This window comes from Anoplolepis gracilipes, chromosome 2 (assembly GCF_047496725.1).
Source record: "Anoplolepis gracilipes chromosome 2, ASM4749672v1, whole genome shotgun sequence".
Taxonomy (NCBI): domain Eukaryota; kingdom Metazoa; phylum Arthropoda; class Insecta; order Hymenoptera; family Formicidae; genus Anoplolepis; species Anoplolepis gracilipes.
In genome coordinates, this window is record NC_132971.1 from 18,794,859 (window position 1) to 18,812,917 (window position 18,059).

At 35.4% G+C, this 18,059-nt stretch overlaps 1 protein-coding gene across 3 annotated transcripts in view; it reads right to left on the bottom strand.

Annotated features, from left to right (window-relative positions):
• Gckiii (Germinal centre kinase III) overlaps nucleotides 1-18,059 on the bottom strand; it is a 94,446-nt gene that overhangs the window by 39,945 nt on the left and 36,442 nt on the right. Inside the window, exon 2 of one of the 3 annotated variants that reach the window (XM_072910943.1) lies at nucleotides 11,475-11,778. The exons of 1 other annotated variant lie outside the window; for it this stretch is intronic. In XM_072910943.1, coding sequence (XP_072767044.1) covers nucleotides 11,475-11,648 — 174 coding nt within the window. In that variant the 5' untranslated portion in view covers nucleotides 11,649-11,778. Of the gene's footprint in view, nucleotides 1-11,474; nucleotides 12,465-18,059 lie in introns of those variants that run through there. One more of the 3 variants, XM_072910942.1, reaches the window with a different exon arrangement.

Here is an 18,059-nt window from a genome sequence, read left to right on the forward strand (position 1 = left end):
CAAAATTAATATCGTATAATATTATTATTAAGGATGTTGATGCAAATATTGTATCATTATCATTGTATTTACACGTTGTAAACATAATTATGAAGAAAAAGAATAAATAATCCTTGCTTTTAAAATGAGTTATTAAAATTGCAATCATCGTCGCAATACGGGCGATTAAAAGAAGAAGCGTTCACCTTTGAATAAATATAAAATACGCGAAAAATACGATTTGACCGCGAGAGTATACCGAGAATCCCTTGATGATTCTCGGTATATTCTCGTTATGACCAATATACGATGTCCCGCGAGATGTGGTTTAAATTTCGGTCGACTGATACGGCGAAAACGGCTTTATTGCGACGCATCGGAAATATATAGGAGCACAGGGAGTTCACTTTCGCACCTGGGCCCGCAGTTCGGAATACATGTCCCGACTTTGCAGGCTGAGTTATGAAGTAGAATGTTATTTCGCATACCGTACCGGTTATTGCGACTGATAGACGAAGTATCGCGTGACGCAACCTATGATTCATACTCCGCATGTGTCATTCGGCTATTAAATATTTAATAATATCATCGGTGCGCGATGAAGCTTGACAAATCTCTCGCTTGATTTATTTATTTCGCTTTCGAATATTAGCGATAAATCGATAGACTACTTTCGGAACAGAATGCAAGATTTTTTAAAGTAAACAATCGTAAGCGCGTAGTTATTAGAATTACAGCTCATTCTCGGTGGGATAACCGCACAATGGATTCACTTGGCTGTACCGGGTCGCCGTCTCGGCGCGTGCCGGAAGAGGACAATCGAGCGACAGCTGCAACGCGACCGCGGCGCGATGACAAGCTCTCGCGTGGTGAACGCGGAGCGTGCGTTCATTTTGCAATATGCTACAACTATAAAATATCGTTGCGCAATCGCCACCGCGCGACTGCTGCACAATGGCGCGAAGTACCGAGTGAAAGGCGACGAGATACATCGCAGCTGCTAGCACGAACGACCGACACACGCGAACAATCTCGCGTAGCGACGCGCGAAACGTAGGGAGGGAGGGGAAAAAAGGGGGATGCCTTCTTGCGCGGAACGAAATATCGATTAAGGTGGAAACTCGTCGAAAGACAAGTGACATAATAGTCGCTACCGGTCGCAATATTGGCCTTTCGAAATCAGAATTGTTGAGGCGATTGCACCGGCAAATTGTATCAAGCATGCCGTTTGTAGAACCGCGCGCAGTGATTAAGCGGTTACGATTTGCTGACCCAATTTGCCTCGATCTGTTTGTTCCTCGAAACTGTCCAACGACGGCGATACAAGCTCGATAAACTGCTTCGATCGTTTCGCCAACCGACCACCTACGGCATATGCCACGACAATCCGACGTTACGTAAAGGTCGCCTTCTTACCCGCGACGCGATTGCGATCCGTTGTCCTCGACAACAATCGTAATAAATTGTTTTTTAATTCTGCTCACGCACATTAATCTGTTATGCGCTTTATCTCGCAATTTACGAACTATCGCGATTTAAGCAATACGTCGATTATAAAAGCCAAGCTGTAAATCGAGATTATAGAAATAATATTATATTTATCTACTTTCAAGGAATTGATAATAAGATTTCTAAAATAGATAATTTGAATCGGTCCATTAAGAGGATCTAAAAAAATAATATAACGCTAGAAAATAGTATTAAAAATGATATAAAATTGGACATTAAAGTGGCATCAAAGAAATTTGTTCATACGTCGAGGATTTCATAACATAGGAACGTAAGCCGGAAATCGCAACTTTACAGAAATGAAAAAAAAAAGATGCAAAATTCGCATTTGATACATATATATCTATAAATTTTTCTTTATTTATTTCCATAATTACTACATCAATTAATATGCAACTTTGTTATAAGATGTAAAGCGTATAGGACTTTCATATGTTATAATATTTCTTTTTTTTTTTTTCAAACTTAAAGATACGCCCCTATGTTATGAGAACCTCGATATGTTCTTTAGCAGTCAAATATTCACTTTTACAACGCAGTCTTAATATAGATCGACGATAACGCGGTCATTACTCGGCTTTAACATACACTTCGATACACACGCTTCATCGCACTTAACGGATCGATACGACTTCCCTTAGAAATACATGTCACCTTAAGAATTTATATACGCATCGTGTTATTCAATCACCTTTCTTTCTCACGTAACAAGCCAAAAGAAAGTGGTAGTAGAATTTATCTAATTTCTTACTCATTCGTGCACAATAAATAAGATATTTTTATATCATTATGTTAAATACATTAATATTATAATAGAAAAGATATAACGAGAGACGCCGAAAAATTTGCATGGAGATAACCGTATGTACCATCTTCCTAGCAATATAAAGTGTACACCAGCAAGTCCCGAGTGCTAACCGGCCGGTGCATACAGCAGCCGGCTGAAAGTGGTTGGTATTAAAGAGCGCGGCGGGCGTTCCTTTCAAATGCCGCTCCGACATTTGACGAGGTCAAGACGGTGTACTATACACGGTTCGTCGTCGATACCGAGAACGGCAGAGTCGTACTACAATATGTTCGAACCACCGCGAGAGGAAAGGTGACGCGAATAGTTCATAGTACTTTCATAGCGGTATACATGACAAACGACGCGAGTGACAGATAATACACGTTGCACGAATTACGACGATTATTGTAGAGAAGCCCGAGTACTATAGACTGACACTATACTCTGATTGAAGTTGTACGTTATTATAACGGCACTGCCAGTTGTTACCATTATTCCTTCTTTGATATATTGCAAGTGTAAATAATGAATTGCGTATTTTATACGTCACTATTAGTAAATAGTCGTAAAAACAAATTTTTACCAAGAATAAAATTAAAAAGCTTCTGCAATAAAATTATAAAATAAATTCCGATAAATATATCAACAACTTTAGATATAGATAATGTACTTTTTTTCGAGATTTTCGTGAGTCACGAGTTCCCAGTATGTTTTCACGAAAACACGTTTCATAATAAATACTTTTTAATAATTTATGGGACACCCTCCGCATCGGCAATTGCGAGCAACAAGATTTACATTTTGGTTTACCATGGCAAGCTTTGGAAATGCCGCGAAGTCTGTAGTTCCCGTGATGCTCGACTAACAAATAAAACATGAACCCGGCGTAACGGTTAGTAAATACTTGATGACAGCTAGTCTCGAGCGATGGAATATCGACGCCAAGTCTTATTCGGAACACCGGGAAGCGTGCCAATTTCGCTATCGCCACAGCATCCTCGAAGATCCTTGAATGGAGGTGGCGGCGCGAATGCCAGAAGGATGGGATGAATAAGTGGGATATTAAATTTTTCGAGGTCGAATAAAACAATGGCAGCTGCGAAGCACATGAGACCGAGCATGTAAACCTGCAAGAAACTAAATGCGCACTGACGTAAGAATGCGAAGCTTCGATATCGCGAAGTGTTCTGTTCTCGTTGGATTTGAGTGAAGGTCTTTCTTCGAATGGTACGCTAAGAAAATTGACATGGATTTATAAAACTCGGTCACTCATTGTTCATCTATAAGAAACATAATAAGTCGCACGGTACTCAACGATCACTATTACATATTACAAATGTAATTTCTCAGGTAATTAAAAATTATTAGCAAGAGAAGAACGTTTAACACTCAATTACTTCAAATCCTTAAACTTAATCTCTCTTTTGTCTTTTACTGAAAAAGTTTAAAAATTTATTTACAGTCTCTGCTTGTTCGTCGCCGGCTGACTTCTATGTTGACATTTAAAATTCTTTTATACCTTCCTCTACTACTTGTTTTGCTTTCTACCGATGCAGTTAAATACAAAAACGAACAAAGGAAATGTTTAAATCATTTTATTAGACAGACTTCGTCTTTCTTAAAAGAACTGACAATGACTTTTATTTGAAAAACAAGAATGTAACTTTTCAACTATTTCACACGAAAATAAAGAAAGAAACTATACGATTATTTTACACGAATAAAATAAAATCCACGACAAATTAATCTTGCACGTAAATTGTCGCCGCACTATCTTGCAAGGAATTTTTCGAATTCACCCTCGCGATAATTCATATCTCCGTATATCACATGTTTCCGTTCAGGACGATATTTTTGCGTTATTTCGTACGCGATATCTTTTATCGATCATAAATATTCAATAGTGATCGTAATCCCAGATTTATCTATGTACATTCCCTTGTCTGTTTATTTGAGTGCGTATCCCCGTGGTAAAATGATGTAACGTTTTGGACAGCAGGCGAGGAAAAATGGAAAACCAAATGGTCTATTTCGTGGGTAAGATTAACGCGTCGAAAATTGTTGCTTAAGGAAGATCTCGAAAGGCGAGTTTTCACGCAAACTAAAGAACAAATATCACGTTTAAGGGTTGAAAAGATTAAAAAACACATAAAAACGTTAAACACAAAAGTCGTGGAAAAAAGAATGTGTAAACGTATATAAAAAAACTTTATTGTGCCGAGTATTATTGCATTTTCATGTACAGTTAAAATGATTTGTGCAATTCAAACGTAAATGTAGAAAAAAATTATATTAAAAGATAATAAATGCTCTTCTAAAAGCCTTTGTTATTACATTATGTATTTAGAGATCATTGCACTCTGATAATTGCAGTAATTGAATAATAAGAATTTAGTGAGAATCTAATGAATGATGAAAATAGTCCAACTTTGGATTATATTTCGATTCGAGACAATCAAATAATGCAACAATTCGAGAGTGAAAATTTCATATCCAGAGAATTGCAAAATTTAATGTCCCATGTAGATTCAAATCTCCGGAACTTTCATAATCGAAAATTCAATTTCCAAGATTGAAGACCAAAAGGTAAAATTGAAACCCGTATAATCAGTTCTAAAATTCAATATTAATTTATATTAGAAGATATGAGATAATTTTAAATAGTATATTATACATGATTTTGCTCTCCATTGCAGGTACAATTTTTTGGACAAAACAACCACTAATAACCTTCCTTTTTTCCTATATTTTTTGCGAGCGCCGTCGCACATATTACTCTTTCAAATCGCGCAAGCACGTACGAAACAAAAATAAGATTTTTATATCCGCCATTATATATACAAATCCGCGAGGAGTATTTCAACTTCGCGGAAGTATCGGCAATTACCATTAAGCGGGAAACCTTCGATCTAAGATCGGCACCGGTTCTTCATAAAATCAACCATTTTGCGTTTCGGACTTTCCACGATGGGCAAGTTCTAGTTTTACGATCGACCCGGGAGACGATAGCGGTCTCCGCTGGCATCAGGAAGCTCGTAACCGGAAGGTACACCGCGCGGGTAAGGTCATTACATCGTTACCATTAGACGGCTTTTGGTTCCGCCTCCTTCTCCTCCTCCTCCTCCTCCTCCTCCTCGACGTAGGGTCGGAGTGCAGGGCAGCTTCCTGCTGTCGACCAACTGCGGGAAGTGCACGTAGGGTGCATTAATAGGCGGCAACGTGAGTGTTTAACGGTGTTACTCCTGACGATGTCGAGACTGGCTAATTAACCGACGCACCGACTCTTACAAGATTAAACCTTCTCGTAAAAAGGAAATTCCTTTGTAACTTTACTAGAAACTTTTATTTTTCGCTTTTGTAATTTTAAATGTACTACGCGAAAAAAATTTTTTAAAATAAACTTTTATAATATAAGATAAATTTAAAGATACTGTTATTAAAACTAAATTTTCTGCTTTTTTATTTTTTGTCAATTATTTAAAATTAAAATTTTATAAAATGTATAAAATTTTATATCTATGAAAAAAGTGTACAAAGAATAACTATTATACAAACGTAAAATTTAAATTTCGTAAAATCACATTATATCATCAATGTTATTCAAATGTGCCAACTAATAATAAATGCACCGTGTAAGATGCACTCAAGTATCAACGATAGCAGTGAGATAATAATAAGTATACCGTTGTACAATCAATCACATGACATGAAACAAAAGGACGAGTGAAACGTGTTACTCCCCAGAGTCGTCTTTGTCGTGAAAATGCCAAATGAGTTCCCAACATGTTTGCCAAAAATTTTCGCCGACTGTCTCAATTACTTTGAAGTACTTGGTATTAACGACACACTCTTCCTCTTCAAGTGAGCTTCCAAAGCTACAGCGAGACACGTCCGCGCGAAAAGCTTTGTATTCAGAACAGGAAGCTCGGCTGATCGATTATCTATCTTGTAATATCAGATCTGTACGTATTGTGTGAAGTTGCTGTATCATCTCATAAATACTCATAACTCACACAATAAGAATTTTAGCTTTATTTTCAATATTTCTTTATAAATGGAAAACTAGACTAAAAACAATTTTCTAACGAAAAAAAACTCTGTAACATAACATTTATTCCTTACTATTTTATTTTATTTTAAAAAAACACAAATTGTTTTAAAATAACTTTAGAAAAAATCTAATTAAAAATAATAGAAAAAGTTTCGCAAAACAAAGTAAGATGCTGAGCTTTATGTCTTTATTTTTTCTGAGGTAATTTCTTTGATAAAAAATATTTAAACTAATCAAGAACTATAACAATAGAACTTTTAATAATTTGATGAATTTCCACGAAATGGGACGCCAGCTTTACAAACATGATATGAATTATCCAAACGTATCAGTATACTCAGTTTGCAACAAACTCGATTTGCTATCTCCAACCGACTGTTTGATTTTAACAGTTTACCAAATCGATTGCTGTCGCGACGATTCCATACATCATTTCGCGATATCAAACGTATGTTCTAAATGTGAGTTTTCGCGTTGATTGTCATAGTGTGAATGCGAGTGACATCGATGCATCTAAATATCTGATTATATATTAAATATGAAATATTTATCAAATAATTTATAAATTTAACGTGAAAATTTTATACAAATTTTCAAAGATGCAAAAAAAAATAAGGAATTTTCCGAAGAATTTGAATCAATATAAAATTTAAATATTTAATAGAATAAAAATTCAGATTTACAAAATTAAAAATATTTACAAATTTTAAAAAATATAATCTTTTCAAATATATACATTGTACTCGTATTTCCTGAGTACAAATGCACGTTCCGTTTTCACATATGCCAGAAGACAAATCAGACAATGATTAGTAATGTGACAGGATAAGAAAATTTATGCGACATTTGCATAATACGACAATATAAAAAAAAAAAAAAAAAGAATTCATGTGTTTTATATGAATTGTGGAGTTAACTCAGTATATAATAGAAAACGACGGCAGAATGGTCGTCGTAGAATGAGATGACGCGATTGTATCAAAACCATAAGGTTTATATCTGTATAAAAGCGACGCGAAGCAAGCTATTACGATAGTCATAGCCGCTCTTCTTTATTTGATTATCCTGTAACAGAAAAAAAATGTCAATCCAATTACACTAATGTCTCTATCTCGCTCATTATTTAATGCACGTGAAACCTTATCGCTTTAAACTATATTTAATTCTTTCGATGCGTCATATATAAATTCACATGAGTATAATAAATTTTTCATTGTGTTATAAGTAATATGGAATCATCAATAAAATTTATTCGCGTTAAATGTTTAGTGAGTTGCAACTTGTGTGCTAAAAGCACAAAGAAGATGATTACACACTAATTCACGTGCTAATTATAAAATAGCGAACAAGCTCGCGAATCATTCTCGAAATAGTCGACGGGCTACTATCGACTGGCTACCGTTGCTGGTGCTGATAATCACCTTTCTGGAAATGACGATCAATGCCGTAATGACGTCGGTGGCGTTTTTGCCATCCACGAGAACGTGGTAGCGCGTTAGTTATTTGCAAAAGCGGCATGGCCGGCCAATTTGTCGAACATTAATGATGGCAACCGACGACGCGTTAAGCGAACACCGTTTATAATCGCGCTGATTACAGCCGGGTCCATTGATTGTCCAAGCATAACCTTGGCAACGCGAACGAGATGTGGTCGCCCGGGCAGCCTCCCTGGTAACATCATCCCCCTGTAGACATCGGCGAGAGGGTGAATTTTCGAACCGATGGATCCGTCTGCTCGCCGACGTGTTAATGGAAACGCATCAACGTTTCGTAAAAAATATCCGATTTTTTTCGGCGCAAAGTTCGATAACATAAAATCTTTAACACAAACGCGGAGAGAATAAATAATTTTGCATAATAATTTCTATCAAACAAAAAAAGAGTTGCACATGTAAAAAATTGATGTATGCCTAAATTCAGTCTAGACTTTCCAATATTTATTACGAAGGAAATATTGATATCCGGTAACTATTTATTCATTTGCCCGACCGGAGTAATTATCGATCTTTCGGGTCCTATTCTAAAAAAGAGCAAATATTCTTTCTTTGAGTCTCCTAGCCGATTGGTTTTTATTGTTGCGTAATCGACTTCTTTGTTCTGTCTAAAGATTAAAGGTTGCGTTTTTAATCACAGTTGACATTTTTAATCATAGTCATTTTTTTGTCAGTCTGTATTTAATATTCTGAACTCATAAGAATACAAAATTACAGCCTCAGAAAGAAAGAGAAAAAAAAAAACGAGATTTCCAGAAAATTATTTTTATGTTAAATTATATTACTATTATTTTAATAAATTGTGAAAATCTTATTTTCATAACTTATAAAGAAGCGTTAGAAGGAGAATCGTTTAACAGAATCGCTTTGAAGTCTCTGCTTTAAGGGGGAACGATTCGCCAAGTTATAAATCATATTTTATGCTTGAAATCGTGCAGTTTCCGTTTTTCCATGTCTATCTGACATTCCTCGTATCGTTTGATATAACACATTACATATACTAGCCGCACGTTTGGGAAAATCGAAGCCCTTCACGAAGTTATTTCAAGCCAGCGAGGGCCCGAGAAGTCGCACAAAGCATAGTCTCGTCGTGCTTCGAAATCGAATTACGCGGTGGTTGAGAAACGACACGAAGACTGAAGGGCGAAAGGTAGATAGGCAGGTATAACATAAAACGAGAAAGTCGACCGGCTCTCCCTTCGAGGGAAAGCGGCCTTTATTTCGCTTCACGTCGATATATATTTAACTGTTTTGTCTTCTATCATATAGCGATGCTTTTATCCTTAGTACGATGGAACATAAGAGTCTTGTTTTCTTTTTCGACAAAACTCATTTAGCCATTTACGAATCTCTATTTTTCAAGCCAGATAAACTGAATCGTACTAATGATAATAATAATAATAATAATAATAATAATAATGGTACAATAATATCGTGATGATAATGATGATGATGATGATAATAATATAAATAATAATAATAATACAAATCTAAATTATTGTAGCTATTACAAGATTTTAGTAACAAACAATTGTATTATACAATAATAAAATTAATCTATTTTTGTGAAAATGTATTATCAATTTAATATTGATATTTCACCTATTACAAATTCCCTATAAAATGCATTCAACTCTCACTTAAAAAAATACATCTAACCTAAAGAGAATAAAATAAGTATTCTGAAAAGGCAGACACAACTGTCAATTTTTAAATATAGGGAGGGATATTTAAATATAGAGAGAATAGATAGAGCGAAAGACTACAAAGACGCTAGATGGAGAATGAACGGAGAATCATTTTAATCTAGTTGTTAATTTATAGCGTATCGAGCGCGAGTCCTTTAACGTGTCCGTTATCAGGACCGAATAGCACAAAGGACTTAATCTCACTACTTCATTTGCATTTAACCCCCTCGAAGTTTCGCCTTGCTTTGGGGGGGGGGGGAAGGTGGAGCGACAGATGCAATTAACTCATTCGTAGTCCTCCACCCTTTTCCTGCTCAAAAAAAATAAACCGCCCGCTGGACGGCAAACAGGATGCAGATCGCGCCGCAGAATAATAAACCGCAACGGTAATTCGGAAAATAAAGTAGAGAAAACTGGGAATGAGCAGGCATCCTGAATGCGCATATTGTTTACCATTCTTTCATTTTATGAAAATTACAACAATAATAACAGTTATTCTGTTGATAACGATAATCTTAATTTCTAACGAATCTTATTTATCGCGATGAAGATGAGAAAAGTTTGTAATTAACAAAGTAGAGAGAACGCTTTTTCGTTCAATAAGAAATTCGAGTATTATAAGAGAACAAAAGTATAGTCAAAATCAATATCAGCCCTCAAAAAATAGATTTCGCGTAACAGGGTGAATCCTATCTCCCGAAGCGCTCACCGCGCTTTACCACTTGTATATAACAAATTCTGTCACAGCGTTACACGTGGAACCGATTCCCCGACCGTACTTCGAAATATTTCGACATCAACCGTTCGCTGAATTCTCTATTTCCAATCTTTCAGTCGAGTATATCCTGGGAAATTGAAACTGGAATACCTTGCGCCACTTTAACGAACCGCACGAAATAGAAGATATTCGCGAGGAAATCCTAAAATATTAAACCGATATAATCCGCCGTGCACTACGTCGAGTAATACCATGTGCGGTGGCATTCATATTTAACCGCAGCGCCGCGTTTACAATCGAGTTTAAATTTTCAGTTTCCAATTTATCACTCCTGGGGTACAACTGGCTCGAATTAAAGAGGATTATGGTTTAATGAAAATTTTTGCTTAATCTTACCCGGCGTATCATCCGTTTCATTTTAACGTCTTTTCGCGCGAAAATATTTTACGGAAAAAGAATGATAAAAGAAACCGCCTTCATGACGCGACATAAGGAATTTTTTTTCCGCATAGTTTCCGATGTAACGTAAAAAAACGAACATTAGATATAAATTGAAAAGAGGTATGATAAACGAAAAGGAGAAATGAAATAAAACTAAATTCACAATCATCGCCGTATTTCGTGAGGCGAGTCGTCCGCGATGTCAGCGAAATCATTACGGTTTTCTCGGAATCGCTTCTGCAACGCGAGAGATAAGACCACCTTTTTCCGCCGTAAACGTGATTTCCCTTCGAGCGGAAAAATTTTCTTTTTTCCGCGTCCTCTTGCCCGACCAAAAGGAACAAGTCGCTTTTTCGCGCTCGGCTGATAAAAATCCTTCTAAATCTTGCCCGAGCCCGCGAAAGCCGGTACCCGTGAGACTGTTCGCTCCGAAAAATACGACGGCGCGACGTTGCAAGACACGAAATTTACATCTAACGACTCGTGATTCGTTTTTATGCGCTTGAAGAATAATAATTCTCTATAAAAACGCACCATCGTTAAGAAGTATTTGGTCGAATTGAAAGACGGGCTTGTCTTTTAATTAAACGGATATGTTGTAAAACGCTAAAACTTTATTATATTTCTTTCTCATGCATAATTCAGATAAAATCCGGTTTCTCATTTTTAAAAAAATCACAGTTCCTATTTATTGTTATAACATAAAAAACATTTAGAAAAAATTGTAAAACATTCATTTTATGAAAAGGCTAAAAATAAAAAGGGATCGGATGCCGCGACACTTGGACGAAGGTATAATTCCACTTACCGCCCTTGTGCTGTACGCCTGGTTTACGTTGTTGACATTGTTATTGATGTGATTGTTGTTGTTGAGATGATTGCTGGTATTGGAGTTGGTGGAGTTGTTGTTGCTCGCGTGATGATTCGAGTGATTCCCATTGTTGTGCTTGTTATGCTTGTGCAGCACCATTGCGGCAAACATGTCGAATGTCTATCCGCGCACCGTAAACACGCGAAACGAGCAATGATTCTTTAGATGGTCCTTTGAAAAAGTACCGATTTCACTGCCCCTCGTTTCGCCGCATCACTCGAATCCTTTACTTCTGACTGAACTAAAATATCGCGCCTTCAATTCATCGCAACCATCACAATAATAAAATAATCGTGTGCCTAGTGGATGGAGAGACCTTCAAACTTTTTACTTTTTTCTTGAAAAAGTTTCAGAAGAATGCTTCCTTCTTGAAACTTATATATTTTGCTCGAGAAAGTCTTTTTTATGTCATTTATATCTCCAACTAAACCAAATAAAAGAAAAATTGTTTTAAAAAAGTTATATCTTTCAGAATTCTAAGAGTTGATCATGTTGTTAAAAGAATAGTTGAAATATGTGCAAAAATTATGAAGTAAATCGTACTTCAATTTCAAGCTCCGAAGAACTCACTATTTTCGATTCGACCTTCGAACACATATACAGTGGGTAATTTATTTTACAAAGAAAGACTAATTTTATTCTAGTGGTTGCGGAGACTAGCTCGGTGCACCGCAAAGATACCGCGCGGTTTGCGGATTCCATAGAAAACCACGTACAAGCATAACCGGAGCGCAATCGAATGAGCGAAAAAGTTTTTTAGACTTTCTCCTGTTAATTTCCTTGGTTAATATCTAACTTGTAATTGAAGACAACGGTAAAAACCACAGAAACGCGGAAATTGGTATTACATGATTGTTTACAATACCGCAGATGAACAAATCAAACGTGCGAAACGAACAAAGTATTTTTTCTATTAATATTATAGAATATATAAAATATTTATCTTTATATATTTTTTTGCTCAATTTTTCTTTCTTGATATTTAAAACATAAGCTTAAAAAAATACGATGATATAAACTTTTCGTATTACATGCTCCAAATCTGTTTAAAAAGACCATTACTATTATAAATATTCCAGAATAGACCGCCAATGAGAAACTTTTGCGATCAATGATACAACACAATGGCCGATTAGTAATTAGAGTAAAATTATTATTTATCCTTGCTGCTGACCTTCGATGACTAATGCGCCGCGACGATAACATGGAGACCTAACGTAACTTTTTACCGGCATAGTGAATCATCGATCACGATTAAAATATATCATATTCTTGAATCGTACGACAAATCTTTTTTACACAATTGTTACGTTTCTATATAAGAGTCTGCGTTACGAACCTTTTCGTTATAAAAATGCGAAAAATTGCGATGAATAATGAAGAGATTGTTTGTGCCGATCATTTGAGACAATAAAATTTACGCGTAATCAAAACAGTTCACGGTGTAGGGTTAACCACATTTCAGATACATTCACGGGAACCGTTTGCAAATGCAAGAAACCTTATGCAGGAACGCACCAGCTGCCGACACCTATTGATTTGTTATAAATAGTCAGGTGCAGCGAACTGCGGCTATTCGTCTTCCCTTCCCTTCTCTCGTGACTTCTCCCGCCACCTTCTGACGTAGCCATCCCTCTCCCTCTCGATTTGTATAATATGTCGATCGGACTTCCACAAACTACGATTTTTCAACATAAACATCACACATTGCACACAAGAAATGTAACTTTCTATTAGTTGACGTAAGACACTGCTGATAAATTGTTTAAAATATCATTTAAACTTTGTACCTCTCTGTCTTTGCCTGTCTTTGTCTCTATCCATTTATCTATTTATCTTTTTTCTATCTTACTCTATTTTTCGATCTGAATTATAAGTTTATCCTCTCTTTTGTAATTTACAACTTATATTATTATGACTGTATTACTATCCGGCATACATCTATTACAATTAAATCATATATAAAATCTTTGCGCTCAGATATTATACAAATATTTTAAAGAGACATCATTATTATGTTCAAATTTAATTTTTTTATATTATTTTATTAAATAAGTGATTGAATTGTAATAAGTCTTTAATTGTCTAATAATAAATAATGCATGTGTATCGTAGACTGTTTAAAATATAAAATTAATACTTTAATATGAAAATTCCTGAAATTTCTTTTTTCTGTCAAATATCACAGAATTTCTCTCTCTCCCTCTCTCTCACACACGCACGCGCGCGCGCAAACACACACAATGACTTAAATTTATAGTAAACAATTATAAAAGCTGCAATAAATTAATCGAGATTATATTCCAATTCTCCTCGACTGATGAAGGAAGTATATCGACCAAGAAATATGTTAAAATATTTCAAAGAGTCATGACAATATACTATCCACAAGCAAAACTGGCGACGTGTTAGCAGTCAGTCAATGTATCTGTCAATAAGAATATTTATCAAGAGCGAAGAGTTAATGACGCGAACGGTAACTCAAACGGTTATATAACATTCTATGAGGAATCATTGCAACAGATCGTTCTTTTCGAGAGACTGATTGGTTCGTACCGTACGTATTTACTGTTAATTGGAATAGTTATTCAAACTCGGTCGAATTGATTGCTCAGCGCAGGCCACTTGACCGGATGTCTCGCGGCCGCAGGTAGGGCTCGGTCGAACGCACGACATAACACGATTAGCGGTAGTAATTACGGCCAGAATATCGCCTTGTAATCAAATTGGGTCGCGTGTGATCCGTGGGTCGTCTCTTGCAATCACCGCGATATTTTCTCCATTAAGATCACCAAGCTTTGCGATTCTATCACGAAAACCGTACATCGGCGAACGCGAAACATCAAGTAAACTTCCAATCGCGCACAGATAATTATAAAGAAATTACATTTCAAAATCAGTGATCCAAAAAATACGTAGTTGCTGTACGATTCTGAATTTGAAGTTACGTAAGCTCGTCGACATCATCCGTGTTGTAATTCATTGTGTTTTTATCGCCTGGGAAACGGCCAATCGATTTACTCGCGACTCTCGAACGACCGATAAGCGACGAGCACAGGTACTTTAATCACAAAGTAAATCGTACAAAATCTCGATAATTGAAAACTTTTCCAACTTAACCCGGCAGTCGCGTTTGAGCCTCTGCCGAGAATTACATCGGAGGAGTTTAGTTAGATAACCTCGTTAAAACCGATTTCAAATTGTACCGAAAGCAATGAGCCGACTGTGTCATTAAAAAGAGGAAATTGCCGGCTTTGTCACTAAAAGAAAAAAATACAGAAATTACTGGTGATCGAGTGTGTTTTCATTCGTGCATCAACTGGGATTCAATCGTGGTAACTTTTCCAATTAACTTGAATGAAATCGGTCGAAGAAAAAAAGGATCTATCAAAATCATTTAAAAGGCGCGTTGCGCGGTAAATGAAACAGGAATTAAATATATTTCTTTCTTCTTCTATTCATCGATAACATTTTTCTTTCTTTCATATTTTTTTTCAGTCACTTATTCTATAAGGTACTCCATCATCGCGCGATCGTTAGTTAATTGCTAATTTTTTCTGAATGTCAAATTAATTATCCAAACAAAATTTTAAAAAGGCAACATTTCTATTTTTTCCATTTAAAAAATATTGCATAAAAGTTTATGCCACAAAAGTTATAGCCGGATAAGTATACAAAAAGTGCCTCCGACGAGTTTTCAAATAATACTTGGCCTGTCATTTCTTCATTGTAAACAAAATTTTCCTAAAAATTTCAGTTCCTTAACTTTATTATTTCCTGAGTTATCGAAAAAATATTATTTTCAGTTTTTATTTTTCTTTTCTGTAAATATTTGAGATGATCCCATATTGATTTTTTTCTGAAAATACTTATCAACGAAAGACACAAAAAAATATTTTTTTATTAATATCGAATAAAAACTCGATTTTCTAAAAAAGATTAAAATTAAGAAATGGCCTTTTTAACATGTTCCTTTCGAGATTCAATCATCAAACTTTTAGAGAATATTCTTTTTATATGTTTCAATATTCTCTAATTTTTTCAATTTTTTCGACTTGCAACATAGCAAAAAAAAATAAATAAATAAAAATCGTTTTTTTATTATTTTTTGATAATAAGATGGAAAATTATTTATTTTTCTTATGGTAATTATAATAGTAATAATAATAATAATAGTTGTAAATAGTTATAATTACACTGCAAAATAGAAATAGTTTTATGCAAAAACAATTTTCACAAATACAACTTTTAAATAAACTTTTAAATTGTTTTTGCATAAAAAATATTTCTATCCTGCAGTATAATTATAACTATTACAATTATTATAATTACTACATAACTATTATACAATATTATATATTACTATTATAATTATTACAAAAACATAAATAATTTTCCGTCCTATTATCAAAAAATAATAAAAAAAAGATTTTCCATTTTTTTCATCATGTTGCACCAACTTGAAAAAATTGAAAAAATTTGAGAGTATTGAGACATGTAAAAAGAGTATTCTATAAAAGTTTGGTGATTCAACCTCGAAAGAAACATGTAAAAAAAAACCATTTCTTAATTTTAATCTTTTTTTAAAAATCGAGTTTTTATTCGAGATTAATAAAAAAAATATTTTTTTTGTGTTTTTCGTTGATAAGTACTTTCAGAAAAAAATCGATATGGGATCATCTCAAATATTTACAGAAAAGAAAAATAAAAACTAAAAATGACATTTTTCTTGATAACTCTGAAAATAAATAGAGTTAAGGAGCTGAAATTTTGAGGAAAACTTTTTTTTTTTACAGTGAAGACATGACAGGCTAAATGTTATTTAAAAACTCGTCGGGGGCACTTTTAGCATGCTTATCCGGCTATAGCCTTTATTCTACAACTATAGATTGTGTCGCTCGTCGAAAAGAGTTCGTCGATTTATTCACTTTAAGAATTTTGTACCATTTCGCAGAATTTTCAATTAACTGTATTATCCTCGAACGAACGTAGTCTTTATTCGCGACAATAGAACGTCGACGAAGGATTTGGACGAAGGTCGGTTCCAGTTCGTAAAGCCGGGCGCATAAAGTTTTCGCTGCGCGTTCGTTGTTTTGCAGAACAAAATGGGTGAGTTTCTTGTCGCATCGGTAACGACAAGGACAACGACGGAGACGACAATTTTAGACAAATATTTCGGCAAGAAAACAGGCTCTCTCTCTCTCTCTCTCTCTCTCTCTCTCTTCCCTCTCTTCTCACTCGCAGTTCTTCGGCGTTGTTATTCCGCCTCTCATGTTTGCAAGATTTTCAGTTCAACGGAACTTTCATAGATTTGCAAGTGCATCTCGTTGCAAAAATGTTATATATCTCGGTAAGTAGAATTTATTTTATTAAGTAAAAAGAGACTCAATAAATTACGTACGTAAAACAAAATTTACTAAACTTTGAGAAATGTTCCTTTTTTTGTAGTATTGTATATACATATATAGAGGGAAGAAATCAAATTATAACACCAACAGTTGTTTCTTGTTTGCAATATTTGCGAGGATATATCTCCGAGAAATTCGGAGTCACGTTTTTTGACGGAACGTTCCGTCTAGGAATGTTCGAGCCTGAACAATATCTTGCTTCATATGCAACGAGCGACAAGAGCACTCGTGTTTGATTTACGATACATTGGACAAGAAGATATTGCAGTAGTATCGCATGAAAATATTGAAAACTCGCCACGGAAAGAATTTACGATCACGTCGAGCAAGAAAGGATGAAGCCATCATATCAAAATATTATGAATTTTGCAACTCCATTTCCCTACTCTTTTTTCTTTTCTTTCTTTTTCATGCACAGGAAATTCCAACCGGTCACATTTAAATTATCCTTCGCCATTTGAAATCTTCGCGTCACTGTCATTAATCATTTATCAATAATTAATCATAATTACAACGATGGTAAAATAATCTATCGAGTACTTTACAGTAGCAATCATTAAGAAACGGACCCTTGTCTGACTTTTTTGTTACATGTTTTATCAAATAAACAATTGTCTCGTTTGATGTATTCTATATTAATTATATAACACAATCTCCTAACTGCGCTTACAGAATTTTAACTGTTTGAGAGAGCTGTTCGTTATGCAGATGCTCTCGGATTTCTCATAGACAAAAGAGTGAAAATTGTTTTGGCCATGCCAATGCGTTGAATTTTTGACCAAACAAAAACGTAGTCTCCCAAACGCGACGTATGCTCGACGCAGTGGGGTTTATATTCCACCTCTCTCGCGCATCCAGTGTTACACAGTCGCTTACATAACGCACGTGTATGCGCGCGCGTGTGTGCGTGTGTATATGGATATACATATGGCGATATATGTGCGTTGCCGAGGGAGGGCCAATATGGATGACGTGTATGTAGCCGCGCCGGGGCATATGTACATAGTACGTCTACCTTTATCGAGCTCTCGCGACATGCGGAAAAAACGCTTGGCCTATGCGGCGGCCAGAACAAAGCGCGGTGATCGTTGCCGGCGTTTTTTCCACAAAATTA